The sequence below is a fragment of the Dipteris shenzhenensis genome, chromosome 16 (assembly GCF_047967505.1).
Source record: "Dipteris shenzhenensis isolate YYH24624 ecotype China chromosome 16, Dip_SZ_1.0, whole genome shotgun sequence".
NCBI classification, from domain to species: Eukaryota; Viridiplantae; Streptophyta; class Polypodiopsida; order Gleicheniales; family Dipteridaceae; genus Dipteris; species Dipteris shenzhenensis.
The window spans coordinates 41,219,557-41,243,793 of record NC_141611.1 but is presented as its reverse complement, the minus strand read 5'-3'; the positions used below and the strand labels follow the sequence as shown (position 1 = coordinate 41,243,793).

Genomic DNA, 24,237 nt, shown 5'->3' with positions numbered 1-24,237 from the left:
TGGGCTCTCGTTCTCCTCACTACAAAACAAAATTAGCTTCACGGTTCCGATTTGGAAGGAGAAACCATATGGCATGAGATATTCTATACCCACTTGCCAATGAGGAATTCGTCTGATGGGCTCTTAGAAAAGATTATGCATATTTTGTGAGTACCCATGCATGCAAAAGTAAAAGGGATGCACATGGAATATGCACCAAAACTATGACTTGAGAAATGAGAATTTGTCTGGTCTCCATCCAAGAGGATACAAAAGAAAAGAAAACAAAGACCAAGTTAAAAAAGAAGAGGGGGGGGGGGGGGCGCGCAGACCCAAGTTTCGGCTCCTTGAGGATTCTCCTTACATAATTTCCTTTAGAGTCCTACTTCCAATCAAAGGTATGCTTGAAAACAAAGATCTAGTTCAAAAAGAAGAGAGGGGGGGGGGGGGGGGGGGCAGACCCAGGTTTCAGCTCCTTGAGGATTCTCCTTACATAATTTCCTTTTGAGTCCTACTTTCAATCAAAGGTATGCTTGAAAAGACAAAAGCAAGAACATGAGACTTCTAAAGGCCATGACAATATTTGAAATTATCAATAGAAATTATCCACAAATATTTGAATGGACAAATCAAGCTCCCCTTTCCTGTGTAGTATATGGAAGATTCCATATCTTTGGAGTGATAAAAACTGTATATTCCTTGGGCCTGACACAAACAAAGGCTTCATAGAAGATCAAAACATCCCAGCCACCAATCCTTGAATTTGGAGAGAGGTTGAGGAAAAGGAAGACTGCTCTCATGACTAATGAAATCGTCATTAAGAGCATGCTTAAACCTAATCTCATTGCATCCAGCCACCTCCAAGTGTTTGTTTGATAAGTGCATATATTTTGCAGCAATAATATGACACATCTGGAGTTGGAAGCTTACAAAACTGTTAAAAGAAGAAAAGAGACGTGGACCCCTTGGGATCTTAATTTGTCATGCTAGGGAGTATCCTTCCTGAATGCACTGTTCCTTTATTTCCAGCATCACATTTTGCAGCAAACCAGGGTAGCTTGTCACGATGCAGTCTACTCCTTCAAACAACATTTTTTCCATTGCTTCTCTATCATTTACAGTCCAAACATGCAATTTCCTTCCTGACCTGCAGAGAAGACGTACTGAAGTTAAGAAGAAAGAGGTTCATAAAGGTCACACAGAAGGTCATGAGAAGATGGCATATAAACTATAGTCTGTACAAATACCACTATACATCAATAAAACAAGAAAGCGAGTCTAAGCCCAATAACGATGTGAAATGGCTAATTAAAAGAGATCGGCTAAATAGGTGTTGCACCCTCTTCAAAAGCCCACCTGTGGACATCAGCAGCAAGCCTTGCATTGACTAGACCATGATAAACTCCAACAACCTCTACTCCATCCATTCTAGTAAGATTATCCGTTCTCCCTGTCACAGGATCTTTCATCACGATATATCCTGCCTGTGTCAAAGTTAAAAGTATTTTCATGTCTTGGATGGTTGGCATGGGCTATCTTGAACATGGATTGCCTTGACAGCTTACCAGTACTTCGGGTGACAGCGTTTTGAGCTCCTCCACTAATGAGTCGACTTTGGACCAAATGAGGCAATTGTTGCACAGTGTCTTATTGACCTGCCAAATATGAAAGCCTTCATGTCCTGCCACTGACTGTCTTAGATTATACAGGGAAGCATTTAAAGCCATAAATGCCAACAGCATATACCTAGATGAATCCAGGAACATTCCCAAACTCATCCTCTAAAAACACAACATAGTGCAGTTTCAATCTCATGATAGACACTCATAAGGTTCAAATGCCAACAGCATATTTAAATGTAAAAAATATAGCAGCACAAAAGATTACAATCACTCACAACTGCAAGGATGTCAGCTGCAAGCGATATCCCAAACATTGGAGTCCCAACCTTGGCATCAATGATGACTTGCTTCAAAGATCCTGATACATGCTGTCAACAAGTATCTTGTAGTCATTTGAAATTTCCAATAAAATCACACTACAATTTGGCTCAGTAGTAGTTTCACAATAAAATCGGCATAAGCGAACAAGAGAAGGTATAGTAGCAGAGGCAAAATACTACTTACAAAGAGAACGGACACCATCTAGGTGCCCGTTCCTTATAATGCTACCTCCTGCTCTAGGACTCTCAAAATAAAAGAAGGTAAAGTTTACATGCCCAATAGCATGGATATTACTGGGAATCATGCAATTAGTTAACACCCCCTAAGGCATGTTATAAGGCTATTAGTAAATAGCCTCTTGGTTGTTCATCGTCATGCCCTTGGTTTTATAAGTGTACTGGTGACATTCACCGAAGCGTTTCCAGAAACCACATTGTGAATGATCTCAAGAGTACTTGAAACTGTCCTACAAGATCCAAAAAGCATTCAACTTCCATGGATCTGCTATACTTGTTTTAAGCTATGGACAAATTCCACCTCCACTTACTAGCAAATTGATCATTGACCACTTGGAACTCATGCAAGGCTCGGTGAACTACTCAACTTTTAAGACTGAGGGTCGGTTTGGCCAATTTGAAGGTGGTTTAGGCTTGGTTTGATGACTTTTGAGTATGACCTCCTTGTGCTCTGACATCTGTGCAGGTGCTTTAGATTTTATTATTGTGTCATATTAGGACTGCCTCATTACAATATGTTCTCTTTCAAATGTGTGCCCTGAATGCTATTTCAGACCCCTTCATACTTATGCATGCTAAACTGGTGGTACAGCCACCTTCTTCTCGCTCCATTGGACTGTTGTACAAATCATCTCAAACAAATGAGGAGACACGCTGAAGACAAGCATGTTCGCACAACCCATTCAGACTATAAGAGTCAGGCATCCCGAAGGCTATCTGAGGTGATGAGTACTCCATGTGACACCAGTGGCAATCAAAAGGGACCAAGAAAAACTGGAAAACATGACAACCTCCTTGAAGGCCCAGGAAAGAAACCAGAAGCAAGAGGAAAATACACTGCCACCTTCAGGCACGTTCAAAGTAAGTAGTTCCACCTAGCTCTCATCTCTACTAACACATATGAGACAGTGCACTTGAAAGCGAATGTAAGAATTTTTTTCAGAACAGCAGGTAGCAATGAACATGAGGCAAAAGCAAGAGGCTCTACCAAAAATATTACCCTATTACAAGATCCTTAAGTATTTCTGGGAGGATAATCTAAACTGCAGCCTAGTGGACCTGAAAGATAATTAGGAAGGTTGTCAGAGAAGCAGGTAGCAACTGAAAGTAAGGAAAAGAGAGATGCTCTCCCAAAAACAGGTACCCCTTTAAAAGATCCATAAGTAATTATAACAGCAACTGACACGTTGAGGTCAAAGGCGCAGTCTTAGGCTGAGATACATAAAGATCTCATTTCTCATATTCTCATTCTCTCTCTTTTCTCAAAACATCTTCATTGATCTCCAAAGCTTCTATTTCGTGTTTGCCCAATGTTTGCCAAGCATACAAAGTCTTTGCGTATCTATTTATGATACTCTAGATCAAAAGTGACTCCAAAGGATACCTCAATAGCATTTTGTAGTGTGAGCACCTTCACGTTTCGAAACTCCTTGGGAAATTTATGCCCTGCATCTAGTTTGGTTATCTGCAAGCAAGAAAGACATGATTTTAAGATCATTGGGTCCACAAAGGGCAAACAGACAACAAGTTTTGCATCTTTGAAACACTCGAAGTGCATCATTTCTTTTCTTTAACTAATGCATACTTCTTCTTGAAAAAAGCAAATTGGGAACCTGTTGGTTTTGCACTTCAGCAGGCCAAGAGCTATTCCTAGGATCACATTCCATTCATACGAAATGCTGAAGTAAATTCAGTTCTTTTGAAAACTATAGTCCTCTTTAAATGCCTAGTACTTCAGGATTGGTTTCCGTTACATTTTGTGCTCATCATACTGTTCCAGCAAGAACATTGACTATGTCAAATGCTTACCAACAAGGTGTACATGCCGCCCTTCTTGTAAGAGGGTTCATTAGACCAACAAAATCCGAACCCCCTCTCAAAAAGGCTTAACATGATTAAAAATATGCACGAGTGCAAATTTCCCACAAAATGGACATTTGTCCAAGCATCACAACCTCGAACATAGTTGTAGCAATCATTGAAAAGTATTTTTCCTTAAAAAACCTATACATGATTTTGGAGCTATGGTTGTTGGAGGTGGGTGTCCACCTCCCATTATTGCATGGGCTTCCTTGAGGATTTCCCAAATCACATGCAGCAACATACATCTGCAAAGAATGTGATCCTTTCCAGCCTGTAAACTTGGCCAACAATGATTTTGAAGGGTACTTTTTTGGGTCAAACCAAGACTCTAAATTCAGCCTCCTAAGATGAAAGCCACCTTATGATTTAAATAGAGATGAGAATCATTAAGCATGTACGTCAGCCTTACATCCATGACAATAATGAATTGTTCACCCATAAGTACTATCAAAACTTATTCATGAAATACACCATGGGCAAGCCTTGTTTTGTCATTCAATGTCATTAATCAGTAGAGGACCTGAGACAACTTGTAATGTGTTCCCAATGCGGAAAGTATCGACATTATTAATGCCACTGCCCACAACAAAGATCTCTTTCAAAGGAGTGTCAAAGAAACTCTACAAAGAGGATGAAGGGAGACCAAAAGTGTAAAATATACAGTTTATGGTGGATTCTAGTGTCTCCTGAGAAGGCGACACATGTAGATGACATGATTGGATTGAAGAAGGGAACAAGAGAAGAATGTGAACCATCAACAATCCACACCTAGGGTCACCTTCAAATCCTTGAATACACATTAAGGACCTCCAATCGTGGATCAACCTTATTTGTTAGCAAAGGTTTTAATACATTTCCATCCTATCATTCTTTCGAGTAAAACTCTCTCCTAAGATACATGGGTTTTCTCATGAGAACGGAAATTAATCATGTCCCCAAATTTAATCAATACATACATACATACTGTTACCTAGAAAAGAAATCAGGACAAGAGGCTAGACACTAAGCATGGTGACGCTCAAGGGCCATAGAGGAAAGGAGAACGTGAGGGCGAAACGTTATCATGGGAGGGAAAAAGGGATTAGAAGGGGAGGGAATGAAGAGGGAGACTATGGCACAAGGGGAAAGGGAGAGGGGGAAAAGAAGCATGTACATGATGGGAGGAGGAATGTACAGATGGAGACATCAAGGGAAGAGGACCATGCTTTATTTGAAAGGAAGGGAAGGGGAAAATCAAAGTACTAGCTAGGTGGCTTTACAAGAATGAGCGGGTTCCATCAAGGAATAGCCCCCTCCTTTTATAGCCAAGAGAGGGGGTCTCTCCCAATAAATACATCCTCCCACATGCATGGTGTGTGTGAAAGAGTCTACCATGTGGGCTAGGCAGTTACGCACTCTCCATTGTGTGCGATAACGCTTGGCTACATTTTTCCACATATATCAACTCCCATATCCCAAGTCTATGATATTCCCTTGGTCTCTTTCCAATTTTATAATACGTTCAAACATCTAGGAGGACAAGTGGAGGGTTGGCACAAGGAATCTTGCCACCTCATCCTACTTTCCCTATTATTTAACTTGCACTCTTGGACCTTCTATACCTCCCCCACATGGGCCTATCCTATATGGAGGAAATAATCCAATATAATATCCATCTCGACCTATTTTATATTACTTCTCCCATGGACTTTGGGCCATATCTCACTAAATGCAGGCATGGGACAGCCTAGGTGGAGGGGTGACACATGGAGGAACCATGCCACCTTACATTTTATAATATTACTACCATGGATTATGTACAACACACCTTATGGGTCCTCTTACATGGAAGAGTGGCACATGGTCATGCCCTGGCATCTCAACCCTGGGCCCTATGCACTCCATATTTTATTATACTATTGCCACACATACAAGCACACACTCATATTTATGCCTTTTTACTTGGTCAAATTTATCCATAATAGTTTCCCCCTCAGACAGGGAATGCACAACATTTCCATGCCTGGGTCCATCACGCACAAAGAAGGGCTTGAGGTAACGCTTGTTGATCACCTTCTTGCCATATGGCTCATGCAGCTCCTGAACTTGTACAGACCCATTGCTACGTTCCTTGATGACTTTGTATAGACCGGTTCACAATGGAAGGAAGTTCTTATCCATTTGGTAGTCCAATCTGTTATCAAAGCATAGCACAACATCCCCCTCAGCAAAGTGTCTTTTCCAATCCCTTGCGAATCTTAGCATCCAAGCGGGCCTTTTGTCGATTCTTTTGAATCTCTATTTGATGTAGGGCAAGGCGTCGGGTTTCATCTAACTTCTCAAGTTGTACCAATCTAGCCTCTACATGTTCATCTTCTGTCATCCTCTGTTCCTGTGCCAATCTCAAAGCCGGAATCTCTATCTCTAGTGGTAAAACGGCCTCAGTACCGTACACCAACTCAAAAGGAGTGTGACCTGTAGACGTTTTATGAGTGATGTTGTAAGCCCACTCGGCTTCAGTGACCTTCTGATCCCACTGGCTCCTGTTCCCTGCGGCCATTTTTCCCATGGTTTTACAAAGGAGGCCATTGGTCCGCTCCGTTTGACCCATGGATGCTGGATAATAGATGCTAGAAGTGCGATGATCAATACCCATGCAATCCATGAGCAATTCCACTGCTTCATTTAAAAATGGACTCCCATGGTCAGATACTATTTCCATGGGTATCCCAAACCTTGTGTAGATACGTTCAAATATGAAATTTGAAAGTGCCTTACCATTTGCAGCGGGGAGGGCAATAGCTTCAGCCCACTTAGTGACATACTGAGTGGCTACCAAAAGATACTTCTTTTTGCGGGCAGTCACAGACAAGGGCCCTACAAAATCTATTCCCCACTTCTGAAACGGATGAATGGACATCACTGGGTGATGTTGCCCAAGACGCGAATCCTTCCTACCAAAGAGTTGGCATGGTTAACACGTTTTGCAATACAAAGTGACATCCTTGAACAAGGTCGGCCAATAGTATCCAGCATGTAAAATCTTCTTAGCTGTATAGTCACTGGCATAGTGGCCTCCACAAAATCCATCATGATAATGCTTCAATACCTTAGGTACTTCATCTGCATCAATGGCCCGTCTTAGTATCCCATCCATGCCTTGACGGTACAAGACCCCATCAAAGAGAGTGTAGCGCCTACTACCTCTTCGGATCTTCTTTCTCTCATAGCTAGAACTTTTCGGAGGAAAGGAGAAAGCAGTCAGAAACCTGTAGATACCGCCATACCATGGATCCCCAACTTCTATGGCCGCTACAACGGTTACATCAAGGCACTCCTCTAAATCAATCAAAGCATTCTTCAAGTTGGAATAACCCCCTTTTACAATTTTGAAAGAAAAATCATATTCTTGTAAAACTACCAACCATTTGGCCAACCGGCCCATGGGATTTGGTGATTGAAGAACCTGCTTTGCAAGACCAGTGCTAGTGAGTATAATGAAGGACTTTCTAGCCACATAATGCTTAAATTTCTCAATGCAGAACACCAAAGACAAGGCATGCTTGTCAACCTCTGAGTAGCATCGTTCAGTGTCATAGTCACATGAAAACCCGTTTCGTCCTCTTTGAAACCTCGAAATGCAAAACAGACGAAACGTTTCGAAATAGGACGAAACGCTCTCAACGAAACCTTTGTTTCGCCCAAATCAAAATAAACATTTTTGTCCCGTTTTTTATAGAATCCAAGGTGTTTATGTTTTGAATTTCCTTTTAGTATCTTGACTTTATATTTCTCTTTGTTCACTCTAACGTAAATATAACATATCTTTTTGTACCTATAAGGGTATATATTAAGTATCAATTCGAAACCTATCCGTTTCGTCTGACAACACGAAACGAAACGAAACAAAACCTGTCGAAACAGCGAAACGGAAAAACAAGCAAAACGTTTCTTGTGACTATGTTCGGTGTCGAGCAATTGTCGAGAAGCAAATCGAACAGGATACATGAACCGATCCTCCCCTTGCTGGAGAAGAATACCTGCCAAAGTGTGCTCACCAAAACCAGGATTGATATAGAAAGTATTTGACCAATCTGGATTGCATAGAATGGGTTCTGAAGCCAGAGCACTCTTGATTTGTACAAACCCATGATCACAATCCTCATCCCAAGAGAAATCAACTCCATCTTTTAATAGCATAGTCATGGGTCGCGTCAAAGTAGCATATTGATCAATGAAGCGGCGATAGTATCCTGCTAGATTGACAAATGAGCGTACCTAACGTTTGGTTGTTGGCGGAGAGAGCTTGAGGATAGCTTCTACCTTCTCGCGGTCAGGCTTGACGCCCTCAGATGAGACAATATGTCCCAGTAACCTCCCTTGAGTGGCTCCAATGGTGCATTTCTCAGGGTTGAGACTGCCATTCGCATCATTGACCCTTTGGAAGGCCAACCTAACCTTCATGACGTGCTCCTTACGTGATGAGAATATACAGAAATCATCTAAAAACACCTACAAGAAATCTCCCAAATAAGAAGCAAACACCATCTGCATAAATCTTTGAAAGGTAGCAGGAGCATTGGTGAGGCCAAATGGCATTACTTTGAATGCGAATGTCCCCCAGGATGTGGCAAATGTGGTTTTAAGCACATCTTCTTCCGCAATTCTAATTTGATAAAACCCGAAGTAACCATCACAGAAAGTATACATCTCACGACCACTTACCTTTTCAAGAATGAGGTCTTGAAAGATTGGAGACACCCCCATTATGTAAACTTCCTCCTCTGAGAACTCCTCCCCCCCGTCTGATTCTTCCATTGATTCAGACACCGAGGATGAGAGAGTATCACTGTCTTGCTCCTCTTCTTCTGGTTCCGTGGCACCTGGTTGCACCGGGATCTTCTCCTTAGAAGCACCAAAAGACATGTGTCCTATCTTCCAGTAGCTCACTGCATCACTCTTTCTCAACCATGGTCTCCCGAGTATGGATAGGTAACTCCTGCCTGTATCTTCGATGTCCACTACATAGAAATTGACGGTGGTGGTCAACCCATTGACAGTGATGGGCAAATCCTCAATGACTCCCAGGGTGGTGAGTCGTCGATCATCTGCTACCTTGATTCGAGTGAAGGAATGCCTTGTGCATTTCAAATTCAATTTCTTCATGATTCGGGGCACCATGATATTACATGCAGCTCCCCCATCAACACGCACACTTTTGACACGGCAATTATCTATGATGACATCTACTGTACGTGGGTGCCGATCAATTTCTTCAGAGATAAAAGAGACCTCTCATACCTTTCTCTTTTTCTTGCTCCTCCTTGTTGAGAGCCCTTGCTGCAGCTCATGTCTCACCTTAGGGCTTAATGCTATTAGTTGAGGGAGCGTGATGCTCAAAGATCGATGAGCAAGGTCCTGAACGACCGAATAGTCCTCTTGCCCTTAGCCGATGGAAAAATCCGAGGGCGACCACTTACTCCTGCGAGATCTTTTAGTCTTCTCTGTTGGTGGGTCTGCCATCTCGGCATCTGAGGGCTCTGCGAAGGACACCTTCTTCCTGGGGCGGCCGAGTCCACGGTTTGGAGAGGGGTCCGAGGTGGTACGACTTCTTTTCTCGAGGTCGAGGATCTCTACCTCAGAATCCTCAATGCCTGATTCACTTAGAAGATTCACCCTTTGAATATTGGGACATTCCATGCGATAATGACCCTTCTGGTGGCACTCATAGCACACAACATTGGCACGTTCTCTTGGAGAGCGATTGGATTGATTTCTGATGCCCACCATCTCAAGCTGAAGATCATTCAGGGCCTTGGCTAGGTCATTGACTCCGAGTTCTTTAGCAAGAGGGGCCGGGGGAGTAGGAACGAGGGGGGCTTGTGGACGAGGCTGAAAAAATATTTCAAGCGGAGGTTGAGGATATACTCCTTATTGAGGATAAGCATCTAAAGGAGGACCATACATTTGAGGTGGAGGCCGTCCCTAATGAGGGGTGGGGGTATGCCCCTGAGTTAGACTCCCTAGGTTGCTGTTGTAAGAATTGAGGGGGTTGCGGAGGGACAATCGTCTTCTTTGAAACGGGGTCAGACTGAACTTTATCAAACTTTTGAGCAATCTCATGTGCTAGCACCATAGTTTCTGGATTCTCCCATTTAAGCTTGAGGCGGAATTCGTCACTTGCTCCTGCTATAAGGTAGCCCAACACATGCTGAGTCATTCCAGCTCAAATCCGACATTGTCCTCCTGCATGGTAATTAAAACGGTCTAGGAGCACGGCCGCTCAATCCACATATCGACGCGCTGTCTCACCTTCTAACTGCGTCAAGTTTGCCACCTGCAGGTACACATTCTCCGGCTCCTCTTCTTTGCCGAAATACTTAATCATCGTTGCTGTTAACCTTGGCCAGCTTTGACGAACGTCGTCGGCTTGCTTCTCATACCATACTTGAGTCAAACCCTCTAAAAATGTGGGAAGAACCAATAGCCATTTGTCTTCAGTAAGAAAGTTGAGAGAAACACAACGGCGCTTAAAGACCACAAGATACTCATTTGGATTTTCTTCAACCCGTCCACAAAACACGGGAATGTCAGCCATGCTTGGAAAATAAAAAAAAGAGAGACGAAATGAGGCTTATCTATGGGCAAACAATGGAAAGAGATAGCTTGAACTGAAAATCAGGTGAAGATACATCTACAAAGCACACATAGGCAGGGCAGGGTGTGACTGGTCTATTGTGAAATACTACCCGGGAAGAATTTTCAGCATAGAATAGCTCATAGACAATCTTAAAAGGAGCAACCCTCATGATATCACAGCCATCTTTACAAGCGAGGGTTAGAGACGCGGCGCTGCATGAGGTTGTTCATCAAGGCAAATAAGAATGCCATGACAAATGTCAACAGTTGGAGAGCTTGCACATCACCTTCAGCTTCTTCCAGTTCTTGTAGTCACCATGCTATTTCTTCAAAAGGGGTGTGCGGTCTGGCATCCTTCTTTTGAGCAATGTCCTTGAGGACCTTTCTGATGATCTTCCGAAGTCGGTAAACTCGTATCAAATATGCCCAACACTTAGTTTCATGATGACCACAACCTTTGCATTCTTTACAAATGATCACTCTCATTCGTGGCTTACGGCTTTGTTGGGACGGTACTTTCACTCGCTTCATGCGTGATTGAAGTACAAGCTTCACGTGCTAAGAAATCAACAACTAGATTTTGAGCTCGAGGGATATGCTAAATGTTTACCTCTTCAAATTGGTTGCAAAGTTCCAATGCTTGTTGATGTCGTGAAACCAAGCCTTTACTCTGCACCTTCCACCTTCCACTAACTTGTTCACACACTAGTTGAGAATCTCCTTGCACCTCAAGTTGCTTGACGTGATGTTCTTGTGCCTTTTGTAGCCCAAAAATAAGTGCCGAGTACTCAGCTTGGTTGCAAGTATTTGCAGGTGCAGACTTGCTATAACAATACTCCTCACCACCCGGTAAAGTGAGCTTCACACCCACGCCAGCAGCCTTGGTCGAAGATTTGTAAGCTCCATCAAATTGAAGGATCCAAGATGTCATCACACCAAGACTAAAATCCAGACATCCCAAGTTTCTCAGTAGTCCAATATAGGTAGAAGGAGAGGGTGGGAAGAATTCAATACTTGAGCCAAACGTTCAGCATCAAATAAACTTGCAATCCTTTATTGATAGTTTATCTTTAGACCAAAAAGAATTACAACTTGAAGCTCAAAATGAGGCACAAAGGGTTGATTAGGTACAAAGGGATTCCTTGGTCGAAACATTACCAACCATAGCCAAGCCCTAGAAACCTTTGTAGTGAGATTGAGAATAAACCATTCAAGACGAGCTTATCCCACTCTTTAATAAAAAGAGAGGAGAGGAGAGGAGAAGGAGAAGAGAAAGAGAAAGAGAAAGAGAAAGAGAAAGAGAAAGAGAAAGGGAAGAAGAAGAAGAGAAGAGAGGGGGTGCGGGATCTGTTACAGTTTTGCAGAAACTCAAAAAAACTGTCTGCGACCAGAAGACGCAGGAGCCAAAAAATAGTCGCGATCTATCCGCGATGCGTACAGGTGTACACCGTGGACGCGCGCAGGAGCTCAGACAGAGCACATATATTATAGTTCTGCAGATGCGACCGGTACGAACAAAAGATTCGCCAGTCAGAATACACGTAGGAATCGTGAGTAGAAAGAAGGCAGACTGAAAGTACAATAGCAGGGAGGTTTTGCAGCCGTAGAGACAGGAAAGGCACACAGTTTGGAGGTGCAAAAGTAGAGAACTGCGCACGAAAGAGGCCGCAGAGCCACAACCAATCGTAGGAGTAACAGATTTTACACCACTAGCCGTGGAGATTTCGATCCTAGCAGCCACACCATTTCTGTTACCTAGAAAAGAAATCAGGACAAGAGGCTAGACACTAAGCATGGCGACGCTCCCATAGAGGAAAGGAGAACGTGAGGGCGAAACGTTATCATGGGTGAAGAGGGAGACTATGGCACAAGGGGAAAGGGAGAGGGGGAAAAGAAGCATGTACATGATGGGAGGAGGAATGTAAAGATGGAGACATCAAGGGAAGAGGACCATGCTTTATTTGAAAGGAAGAGAAGGGGAAAATCAAAGTACTAGCTAGGTGGCTTTACAAGAATGAGCGTGTTCCATCAAGGAATAGCCCCCTCCTTTTATAGCCAAGAGAGAGGGTCTCTCCCAATAAATGCATCCTCCCACATGCATGGTGTGTGTGGAAGAGTCTCCCATGTGGGCTAGGCGGTTACGCACTCTCAATTGGAGTACCTAAATTCTATCCTAACCCATATATAATTGGCCGCATATCATTTTAAGATAGTCTTTTGGTTTTGATTTGAATTCCTTAACGAGTGTTATTCCTCCGCGGTACACTGCCCACTTTCCATCCTTCCTAGCAGCCTTAACTTTGGCTAACTCCATTGCTTTATCCTTCAATTGAGCTCTTGTAAGTTCCTCAGCTATCCATAGCTTAGTTCCTTTCAGCTTGTAGGATTATCATAGGATCGTGAGTCTTAAATCTCTCGAGTTAAATGTAAAAATAGCATGGCCTTTACGATGACTAATATGGACTGCTGAAGCTTCTCAGAGTTATCGGGCTTATCATCCTCATCTGCTGTCCAGTCAATGTTAGGCATTGCTGCTTTAACATGTGCTAAAGTATCACTAAATGAATCCTCCTCATTGTACCATCCATCTGGGAGTCCCCCAATCCTGATTTTTAATGCATTATCCATGTTCCGTAATCTCTTCTTGGATATCAAATTTATTCACCTTTGCTCCATTAAATTTAGAAGTTTTCCAAAGACCGAAGTCTATGAGACTGAAAGAACAAGATACAATGAATTGAATGGGTGGAGCCTCTAGGTGGGCATCGGCACAGAATGCAGATACAACATGATCATAGAGACACTAATACATACCAATGTCTAAGCTCGAAGAGAGGACAGAAGCTATAGTGTGGCATCACTATGTTGATCCTCTGGGAATTGGCAGAGGGGTCAGGCCCAAGAGGGAGCCCGATGATGTATGAGGCTGCGGTGGCATAAAGCTTGTAATAGCATGCTAGCAGCGTCCACTCTCAATGCATAGTCGATGTGATGAGGCACAAAACTGTCTGATCAATATCCTCAAGGAATGGGGAAGGGAGGTGGATCGGAGTACAACCCGGTGGGTTAATGAAGCCCTCATCTAAAATCCATAAGCAATGGTCCCTGTAGAAGCTAAGCTTCACAAGAAGCTCACTGGGTTCCAACCAGGTCCTAAATGTGTGTAGCTATCCTCATTGGCCTGAGCAAACCAGAAGGGGCCTCAATGCTACACTGAAAAGGGGATAATCTATCCATGTGGAGCTCCAGACTCGCAATCCAACTATATGTACGTGACACATGCATACCAACACCTCTGAGGAGAGAGAGAACTGTGCAACAAATTGCAAGTAAATGCAAGAGACGAGTGCTAGAAAAGCTTTAATGTTGAGAAAAACCATCCAACCAAAGGAAGAACTGTGCCCTCAAAGATACAAACAAAGGGCCAAGACTGAGCCCTGTTTAGAAGCGGGGAAAAGAAGGGGGCAGGGGGGGGGGGGGGGCGTCAGCCTTGCTGTCGGCTGAGGGGACAGGCCGACTGGCCCAACTAGTTCTGCTGGTTGGCTGGTCAGTTTAACCCGACCGAGCTGGTCACTGACCAGCCTATGACTGGCCCCAGCCAGTCCTGAAGTGGCTGAACATAACTAGCCCCTGCCAGCCCTTTACCAGTCCTTAACTAGGAACTATATCCAGCCCACATACAATGGTAACATGCCCTGCCGCAACCCCCCAACCTATCATAAAATTTCATGAGGAGAACACTACAACTATCTCGGGCAGGCACACCCACATAACAGGCCTCACTCCCCTATAGTACAGACAGGAGATGACCAGAATTCTAACAAAAAAAAGGCATGACATACCAAATGTTCAATGTTCAAAACTTCAAAACCAAAACCAGAGATCATGTCCCCCTTTGTTTCCAATCCTTTATCTTTCTCAAAAGATTCTCCTCATGAGAACCCACCATGCATTTTTGTACTACATTGTTTAATCTTGGAAAGAGCAATGCAGAGGATTCTTCATTTTGAAAGGTAGCAAGTACACACACTACTAAATTTGCAAACAAACTCACTTGAAAACTACACAAGGTTAAAGTTCAGAATAGTACCAGTCAATACAAGATTTAAATAGCATAACATTACCTCCTCCATTGTCAGATCCCCCACTCGAATATAGTCACTGCCATACAAGTTCTGCAAATCCCTGTCCTGCAAAGATGAGAAACTCCTCAGGTTTCTTTCCACAAGGACATTTCAACTTTCACCCCTCTAATACTAGGGTTAACTGAGCAATCACACATTCCATATTCAGATTTGGCAAAACAACCATTAGCACCTAGCATCGTCAAAACCCATACCTGTCATGTAAAGCAAGCAAAACTCCATCACGTGTGTGTGATGCATCAATCTCAATGCAGTCAACATTCAACCTCAATGCAAGGTTATATGCTTCAAGCTGAAACACAAAATCAAATGGAAAGACGTGAGTATAGATTATGTTCATTGAATTCTCGCAGTTAAATAAAGTAGCCATAATAATCTTTCTCAAACAGCTAAGTTCTGATTGAAGGTGATTTTACAAAGTAAGAAACCACTACTCTATTCCATAGATAAATCTCACTTGACACCCCAAGCACAAAGTATTCAATCTTATGTGTATGCATGTGCCTGTGCGCGAGAAAGAGAGAGAAGGAAAAAAAAAAAGATATATTAATGTCTGCAAAAGGCCTCACGGGCCTATGCACAGTACACACCAAAAAAAGTAGCTACTATTGGCCTTCATTACATCAATTTAAGACTGAGAGTCTTTGGTTTAGATTTAAAATCACTGATTAATGCTTGTCCGTCCTAGTGAACTGCCCATATTCCCACTTTACTTGCATCCTTCACTTTAGTGAGCTCACTACTCCATTGTTTGAGCTGGGTCGGAGTGAGTCCATCTTCTTGTACCCTTCAGCCTATTTGTCTTTCGCAGAATCTTAACTCTTCCTATCCTCTCTCTGAAATAAACCTGCACTTGCTTTCCCTTTTGGGGATACAGCTGATGTTATTATCATCCAATTATGTGTGTGTGTGTGTGTGTGTGTGTGTGTGCGTGTGTGTGTGTGTGTGTGTGTGTGTGTCCCCTCCTTGACGCATGTGATGTTTTCATGTTCTGTGTACCCCTATTCATCATTAAGGCAGCTAAGGCACTCCTCTTGTAGCACTCCAATGCATGGGATCCTCTTATTCTGTGATATGGCTTCCTGCTGTATTACCTCAGCGTTAAGATCTGCTTTATTAATCTTGCTGTTGGCCTGAATGGCATCTCTTTCTTGGCTGAGCTGACTGTAGCACTCCAATGCATGGGATCCTCTTATTCTGTGATATGGCTTCCTGCTGTATTACCTCAGCGTTAAGATCTGCTTTATTAATCTTGCTGTTGGCCTGAATGGCATCTCTTTCTTGGCTGAGCTGACTGGCATGGTCATCATCTCCTTGAATGTGGAGACAAGCATTGGTGCTGAGGGAGACATGCTGCATTTGTGTATGACCTCTTCAGTAATTTCCTACTTGCCATTATTCTCCATCTCCTTCACTTTCTCCCAAGGGATGCAAACTGTCACCACAATGTAAATATCCTAAGTCAAAGTACAGTTGACCATTTATTTGATCATAATTAAAGAGTTTTATATGCGTTAATTATGGTCAAAGAGTTCTTTTAATGGTCAAAGAATTGACTACGGTCAAAGATACTTGACTCTGGTCAAGTAAACTTGAGTTCGGTCAAGGAGACTTGGTTTATTACCAAGAGGGTTAACTACGGTTAACCAGAGAACTACAGAGCTGACTACGGTTAGAGAGTGTTGACTTCGGTCAACAAGACTTGGCATGTGCCAAGAGGGTTAACCACGGTTAACCAAGATGTGCCAACTTCGGTTGGAGAGACTTGGCTATAATTAAGGCACCTCGACCCTTGGTCAAAGCTCCTTAATTATGATCAAGAGCGTTGACTTCGGTCAACCAGAGAATAAATATATATTTTTATATTTGTTATGTGTGCACATGTGTTCAGTGGGGACGCCCACCGTGACTAGAACTAGTCCACAATGTGTTGTTTGCATGCAAAGCGTTAACAATTAATGGGTGCCATGGTGGTGCGCTTTAATTAATTGTTGCAGGTACTAGGAAGAGTTATTTTCCTAAGAGCTACGGGAGCCTAATCAGAGTCTAGGAGGCGGTTCGTGTGACCAAGTGCTTCGAAGACTCCAGAGTTGCCCAAAATAGTGAAGGAGGTCTACTGCTCTGCATTACTGTCCGAGGTACTTCCTCCTCCAAGCTACTAGGCAGGTCACTCGGGACCTCATCCTCCACTTCTTTTAATATGCGGTCATACTCTTCAGGGATTATGTATTGCCAATCCACGAAGGCCTCCACACAACCCATTATGTCCTTTATACAATCATCTTTGGTGCTCTAGCGGTCGTGGCAATCTCTCCAAAACCTACAAAGATCCCGTAGGTTGTGTCGTGTGTTCCTCAATCGCCCCTGCTCCACTACCCTTTGGCTTGGATCCCACCCATGCGCACGCACCTGGACGTTGTACTTCACCCAGTCGCTATCGTGCGCAATCTTCTCTTTTACATGATCTAGCAGAGAATCTATGTCTATAATCCTCCCAGCATGGGGAACCAGGTTGGGGTTTTGGGAGGACAGCCGTGGGTGAGGGCATGGTTGTTCCATTTAAAATCTGTTTGAAAAAAAAAAGAACCGAATATGGATAAGGAGCAAAAGAAAAAACAACCGAATACGGCTAAGTAGAAAAGAGAAAAGAGAGAGGGGAAAATAAGAAAAGAGAGGGGAAAAGAGAGCAAATGCATATGCGTATGAAAAGAGAGAAAAAGAGATGAAAGAGAGGGAAAAAGAAGCATGTAATTAGGAAAGTAATGTAGAAATTGACAAGTGGCTTGTTGCCAAGAAAGGGAGCCTGAGAGCTCATGTAATGATTCATTCATTCACGTTTTGGATTTTTCATGTATGAACAGCTCTACGCTGAACTATGTACTTCATCTTCTCTCAAGTAATAAAATCCTTCGGGGGGGTCCAGCCCGATTGTTGTCCTGGGCCCTAGTGTCTCTGTTGAGAGAGGGAGAGAGGGAAAGAAATGAGAGTGTCTCTGCTGTATTTTACGACTGAGGTTTCATTGGTATCAGAGCCAAGCGAATCACAGAATCTGCAAACTCTGACATGTCGCGGCAAATTTAGCCAAGCTCCTATCTCTATTGCCAAGGTATGTGACCGTGTGCGGAATCTAGCAATATTCCTGCGATAGAGAAGAGGTATGGGAGTACTGATGTATGGCTGAGCAGGGGCATCTGGTGTCATGAAAGATGACCAGCAGAAAGGATTTATTTGATCTTGATAGTATTCTAGCTTGGTCCTCTTTTCTGCTGTCAACCATTGGGTTTGTAGAGTGCATAGTAGCGACAATTGGAATTCTTGCATCTTGACCTTTTCAGGGGGCATAGTCAGGTATGATTCCACTTTCCATCTGCTGAACCATTTCCTTATATCTGTCCCCCATCCTGTGCAAATGATCTTGCTTTTATGATTCTTCTAAAGTTTCATATTAGAAGTCCATGCTCTATGTGGCAATCTTTTTTCTAAGAGAGAGAGAGATTTATTAACTTTTGTGAAAGGCCAAAAGGGCCCAAAAGACCAAAATCTATATATACTATGCAATCCATCCGACGTAGAAGAAGTGGAGATGTCTACACCTCAATAATATCTAGTGGAAATGAAAAACACTAATGAAAAGTAGATTGTATGTATCCTAGATCCAAAGTTTGTGTGGGAGCAATGGCTAGGTTCCCTAAGCCTATGCTCCTAGGCGGGTGCAGGTCGCATAAGTGTGCATCTGAATCACGTGACCTCTAACACAAAAAGAGCGAGACATACGTAGTCTAGGTAGTCAATGACTAGACACATATCTTGAAACCCTGCTCAAAGAAACAATGATAAGTCCCACAAATCTCATAGTATCAAGGGCATCTCATGAGCACCTCCACCTCTTGCCTATTAAATAGGGTGTGTAGTCTCAGTTCACGATGATGTCATGTAGCCTCAACCTCTCATCTAGTCTGAATGTGGAACATATGAGATGAAGTCCAAGGCTGGCTCCATAGCTATCCGTACTGCACATGAGGTGGATTTGTAATTATTTTGGTGGCTAGAGCAAACCATCTTTGGTCGAATGGCAGAAATGTTCTTTGTAAACCCCATCTTGATGGCATGTGGTTGCGCAAAGACAACCATGTGTGGTGATGCATACCTTAAGTCATCCGTAATGAGCCGATGGATCTCCTCGCATGTTGGGCATATGGATGTCAAATCCAAAGATAATGCATATGTTTAGTGTGTGAAAACATTTGGTAGCACATGAATACCAACATCTCGCATCCCCAGCAGTTGCAAGCTGCAAGGAGGATGAGAGAGCCCTCCCAGGGTAACCTCAGTCTCAACTTTTGTTTCATGTTGAACGGGGGTCCTCTGAAACTGCATGCCAAGTATCCGTAAAATGGGATAATCTAAACCTGTGTCCTTGCAAAAGTGAATGACTCATATCGATGATGGGCATCACTATTACTAAAAATCATAATCTTGGTCTTACAAAGATTGGCCATCATGTCATGACTATCATAGAATGCCTTAAGGCTGCCATCTGGCTTTATAGGCCCACCATAGTATTTGCGATCAAGTCAGCATCATTTACGTAAAGTAAGATAGGGACAAGAGTCTCTACTAGTGTCAAGCCATGCCCACCTAGAGTATCCAAAAGGATGCTAACTCATCAATGTAGAGGCCACAGCGCGCTTGTTTGTGTTTGTGTTTGTGCTTGGAGGCATGTCTCCTGGGTCATGAACAAATACTTAGAACAAATACTTAAACTCCTTCAGCTACATTTCAAAGTATGTCTTCAGATCTGTGTGCTTCTCTTTGGTGATGAGATTATCCCCATATCATCCCCCTCTGTCATGAGGCCCTTCACGCAGAGGCATGTTTGCTGGAATTTCAGCAGCACCCTCACCAAGCATGTTATTCCCTCAACCATTGCGTATGTTGAGGAAGGGAAGAGAGGAAAGTGATAGGGCTGCAAGTAGGAGAAGGAAAAGAAGGATGCAAAAGGCTGGAATTGTCCAGGAATAAGGTATCGGGATAGAAAAGTGAAGCTAAATAGAAGCTGGAACAGGTTCGAACTGTTATGGGAAGGCTGGGCTTTTCATGATGGCAAAATAGAAGGGAGAAGAGCATTAAAAACTGGTCAATTTGTCCTAGAATAGCAATTCAAAAGCACAACAGCAGCCCGCCTTTATGGAAATGCCCTTATGTGGAGCTTTCCTAAAGCAAGTTGGCCCAATCCATGTCACACTCTGTTGCCACACAGGCTGCACAAGAAGAAATGGGTAAGGGGAGAACCTGCCACCTTATCCACAATCGTTGCCACACACAAGACTATATAAATCTACCTTTGTAAGACTAGAATATATCCAATCGTACAAATTTAGATTTTTGTTGTTCTAAAGTCCAAAATCCTTCAAAGAAAAAGAGAAAATGAAAGAGAAGAAAAATGAGGTAAACAAAAAATTTTTGAAAAACAAAATGTAGAAATACTTAGCAAGCAAAGCAACACTTATGTCGTCATCAGTGCCCAAGCATAAGCAGCTATACTGGTTTCTAAAGACCAACGGAGTCTCTTGGGCAAACTCAGTGCTTACTAAAATACATCAAATTAACAAAAGAGAAAGATAACAAGAAAGGAAGAAGGTGATTAAGCAAAAATAAACGAATAACAAAATCGACCAAAAAACAAGAATAAAATCTCTCTCTCTCTCTCTCTCTCTCTCACACACACACACACACAATGTAGGAATGAAAGAAAGAATTTATAGAACGAATGAATTATTTGGGAGCGGGAAGAGAAGCTCGAACATCCAATATCTAACCAGACAACCCCGGCCAGCCCTTATTTGATTGACCAATTGAAAGAAATTGCCGAGGAGGATCCTATGATTCATATGACTGAGTGAAGCGAGGAAGTTTGATCGCTGGCATCCCGTTCAAAACATAAAAATCTAAATAAGCCTCTTACACTTATGTACCATTTCCTACAAAGATGCAAAATTACATTGCTAACTTAGAAAGCACATGCTAACTCAATCAAACTCTCTTTTGAAACTAAAAGAAAAACGGGCTGTTCAGCTCCCCCCCTTTTTTGTCAGCTTATGTTCAATCATTCTAAACATGCCTAAGGTCCAAGGACGATACATCATAGATAAAAGACTACATAGCTAAGGTTGTGCGTACTTTTTTCATTATTTTTCTTGCATTATCTCTCTTGGGTATTAGTAAAGTAATTAAATTACTACATTGAGAGATAAAAGACTCATTACTTGTACAAAGGAATGGGATTGGCAAGAAATGACTCCATATTTTGCCAAATCAGAAATGTTTGAGTCAATGTGAGGCATTTTTATAATGTGTAAACCACTATATTCAGGTTGTTCTCGTTTATATAGCAACAGAGATGACAAAGAAGGATGGTTAACATCAAATCAAAAGAACGCCTTTGCCTCCTCCCCCTCAGCTGCTTCCTTCCTCACTGCTTACCCTCGATCCATGCCCATACACCCTCCCTGCTGCAACTACTGCTTCCCCCCCACCCTCTCATCTTAACATCCACCATTTGCTGCTCCATTTCCCTAATCTTCCTTATCCTCTTTCTCCCTACGCTTTCTTGAAACAATATTTATTCATCCTTTTTCAAGCAAAGATTTTCTCATGATATTATATTGTAACAGTGGAGCATCATTGAGATACCATCCAAAATTATCAAATCACAACATATCAAACTATTTGACTAGTATTACTAAAGTTAAGCTCACAGTATTCGGAGGTGCTCTGCTGGTATCTCCTCCATGAGCACACACAAATGGACGATTCCGTAACCAGCCGCACTTTCGCCCTAGTCCCTGGTTAAGAAAAAATTGCAGCTTTAGTACATGATCGGAAACGTTTCTACTATCTTTTCTGGTTAAAACATTTAAACTTAATCTATCGGAGTTCAAAATGCTCCAACAGCTTTGTGGGACATAGCCCATAGCTGAATACTGCCACTTTATGTAGATACACGCGTATTGAAACAGTACCTCATTCCACAATGGAGCTGTATTCACTGTTTCATTCAAGCAGCAGGCATTATCATCAGTTCAGCATTGATTAACAATAACCGATCGCATTTGTTGGCAATGATGCTGAAAGGAAGGTGTGTGTGGGTCCTTGATGATCAGCGCCCTCACAAGATACAATATGGCAGGCCTCAGACTTCAGTTACATGCCCATAACAAGGTGTTTTAGTGCTGCTTTATTGTTCTGCATGGGCCCTATTAATAATGTCTGTTTCACAGGGTCAAACCACAGTCAACTTAAACTAATCAACAAATTCTTAAGGTCATGAATGGGCACTGACACCTACCCAGTGTCAGAAGGATAAGAAGTTACCATTTGATTATGAAAGGCACATTTTAATTTGGCTTGCCCACTTCTGAAAATTGATATAGCTCTCTTGATTGCAGTAAGCAGTGTTTGTGAGTGCAATTACATTTAACAGCTTTTACGAAGTATCTTTGTATCTCCCCTATGTACCTCCTTTTATTTTGCCTCCACATTAAAGTTGCGGGTTTTGCAGGTCATGGTGAAACTTTTGGAGAAAACAAAATGCTGGTGGATTCATCTGTCACAGCGTCAAAGGGCATCTCATCTTATGAGAGAGATCATACAACTTGATTTCTTTAAGCTGGCTGTGCAGTGTGGATCCATTCTTCTGTATGGGCTCATGATGTCATAGATGGAAGGGGACCAGTGACTTAAATTTCTTGACGCATTTGTACTCGACATGTGAATCTTCTCCATGCAATTTCAACTTTGACTCATTTGTATCTTTCTTCACATTGTTCTCTCCCTCTTAATCTCTCAATTCGTGAGTCCTTAAAACAGCAAATTCCAACTATGATGCCAAAGGCCTCCTGTTATGCAGGTTTACTCTCAGATCTACTCCAAACATATTTGTTCTACCGTGCTCCAAAAGAGCTGCAGCTAACCACGAAGAATTTATGGACTGAGAGAGAATCTCTGGAGGGATACATAGGCAACCTAGTGGAAAAATACAACCAGCTGATAGAAAATGGAGTAAATTCTGATCCGGCTTCAAAAATTTGTTTCTAGTAAAAGTGCTCGATCAAAATGCATACTGTTTCAGGTAGCCCAAGGTTCAGAATTTTTGGAATCCAGCAATTTTTTACTAAAGCCTTAATTACAAGCTTTGGATGGTTGTATTCAATTCATCTTTTATCTAACAAGGCCCCAAGATCAGCAGATCTTTCGGGATTTACGTTATTTTCAGCAATGTAAGAGTGGGCCTGTTCGTTTTCCTCCTCTCTTCAGAATCCAAAATCTGCGAGGTCCAAAATACAGGCCGCAGAGTCCGCAAAACAAACCGTCTTAAGTACCAAGCAAGAGCAGGACCCAAGGTGACAAGGTGTAAGACGATTGCACACTCACCCACTTCAAACGGAAGTGAAAGAGGAGGGCGGGGCCGAAGGAGAGCAGAGATAGGAGCAGGAGTAGGAAGGCGAAACTGCGGAAGGAGAGGAGCTTGAGACGATGCTTGAACCTCCATTGATGTTGGGGCAGTAGTTGTCTATGATGAGGACGAGCTCTCAACGCCATAGCTCTGGCTAATCGTAATGCAAATGAGTTTGTAGATCTTATTAGGCTAGTGCACATGGCCCTATTGGTGCGTCAATGGGCTTGTTTCCACGCCACCTCAGTGCGCGCACCGGGGTGCTTGCGTGATAACGACTGCCACAGCGGTGCGCAAATAGATCCCTAATGAATTTGCGTATGGATTCAATCCGCGAGAACAAAAACTATGAGCATTAAATGAACCTGACGAGGTGTCTAACAAGCTGTCGGGAGCCCCGGAGGCATCTGACGAGCTTTTTGTGAGCTGTAGAGGTTACAGGTGGCATCGTTTCATTGGGTAGGACAAACCATCTTGTCAAATCTGTTGTGTTCAATGGACATTGAAGGCACTGGCAGAGCCAAATGGGCAACTTTTGATTGGTTTCAAGAGCAATGGCGCTCTGGTGCTTCAAATGGCATCCTCCAAAATGGAGGTGCCAATCTCCACACCAAAGGCGCTTCAAATAGGTCTCGAAATGCATGCCAGCCTCCAAAATCCACCACTAGCCTGACCTTTCGGGTGACGTGTGCACTAACCCTTAATTTAGTGTTTGTTAGGGGGAGGTCACAATGACCATGAGGTTGTTGGAAAGAGTGTGAAATGTTGCGTAGTATGCCAATGAATCAAGAGGCTAATGAGGGGAGACTGATGAGTGACGGGAGTTCTATGTCTAAGACAAGACCTATGGCTGATGTGGATTGAGACCAGAGACCAGAGATATGTGAAGGTTGATGAGAGAGAAGCAAAGGCTAATGAGACTCCTTCGCATGCCATGTGATTACTCCAAAGCTGGTTTTTCTTCACTCACTAATGAAGCCAAGTCAATGCTCAAGCAA

The 24,237-nt window shown here is 42.8% G+C and overlaps 1 protein-coding gene across 2 annotated transcripts; it reads right to left on the bottom strand.

The window, feature by feature from the left end:
• Window positions 1–561: 561 nt before the first annotated feature.
• GDPD4 (PLC-like phosphodiesterases superfamily protein) lies at window positions 562–23,493 on the bottom strand. Of its 2 annotated transcripts, none has more exons than XM_087387310.1 (9): window positions 23,218–23,493; window positions 21,543–21,629; window positions 14,979–15,076; window positions 14,764–14,824; window positions 3,543–3,623; window positions 1,877–1,969; window positions 1,545–1,634; window positions 1,336–1,463; window positions 562–1,126 (listed from the first exon to the last, which is right to left on the bottom strand). In XM_087387310.1, the coding sequence occupies exons 1-9, from the start codon at window positions 23,440–23,442 to the stop codon at window positions 961–963; spliced, it is 1,029 nt and encodes a 342-aa protein (XP_087243436.1). In that variant the 5' UTR covers window positions 23,443–23,493; the 3' UTR covers window positions 562–960. The 2 variants fall into 2 exon arrangements, with proteins under 2 accessions (XP_087243436.1, XP_087243437.1); XM_087387311.1 differs by having other exon boundaries at window positions 21,543–21,631; window positions 23,313–23,493.
• Between the last annotated feature and the right edge of the window lie 744 nt (window positions 23,494–24,237).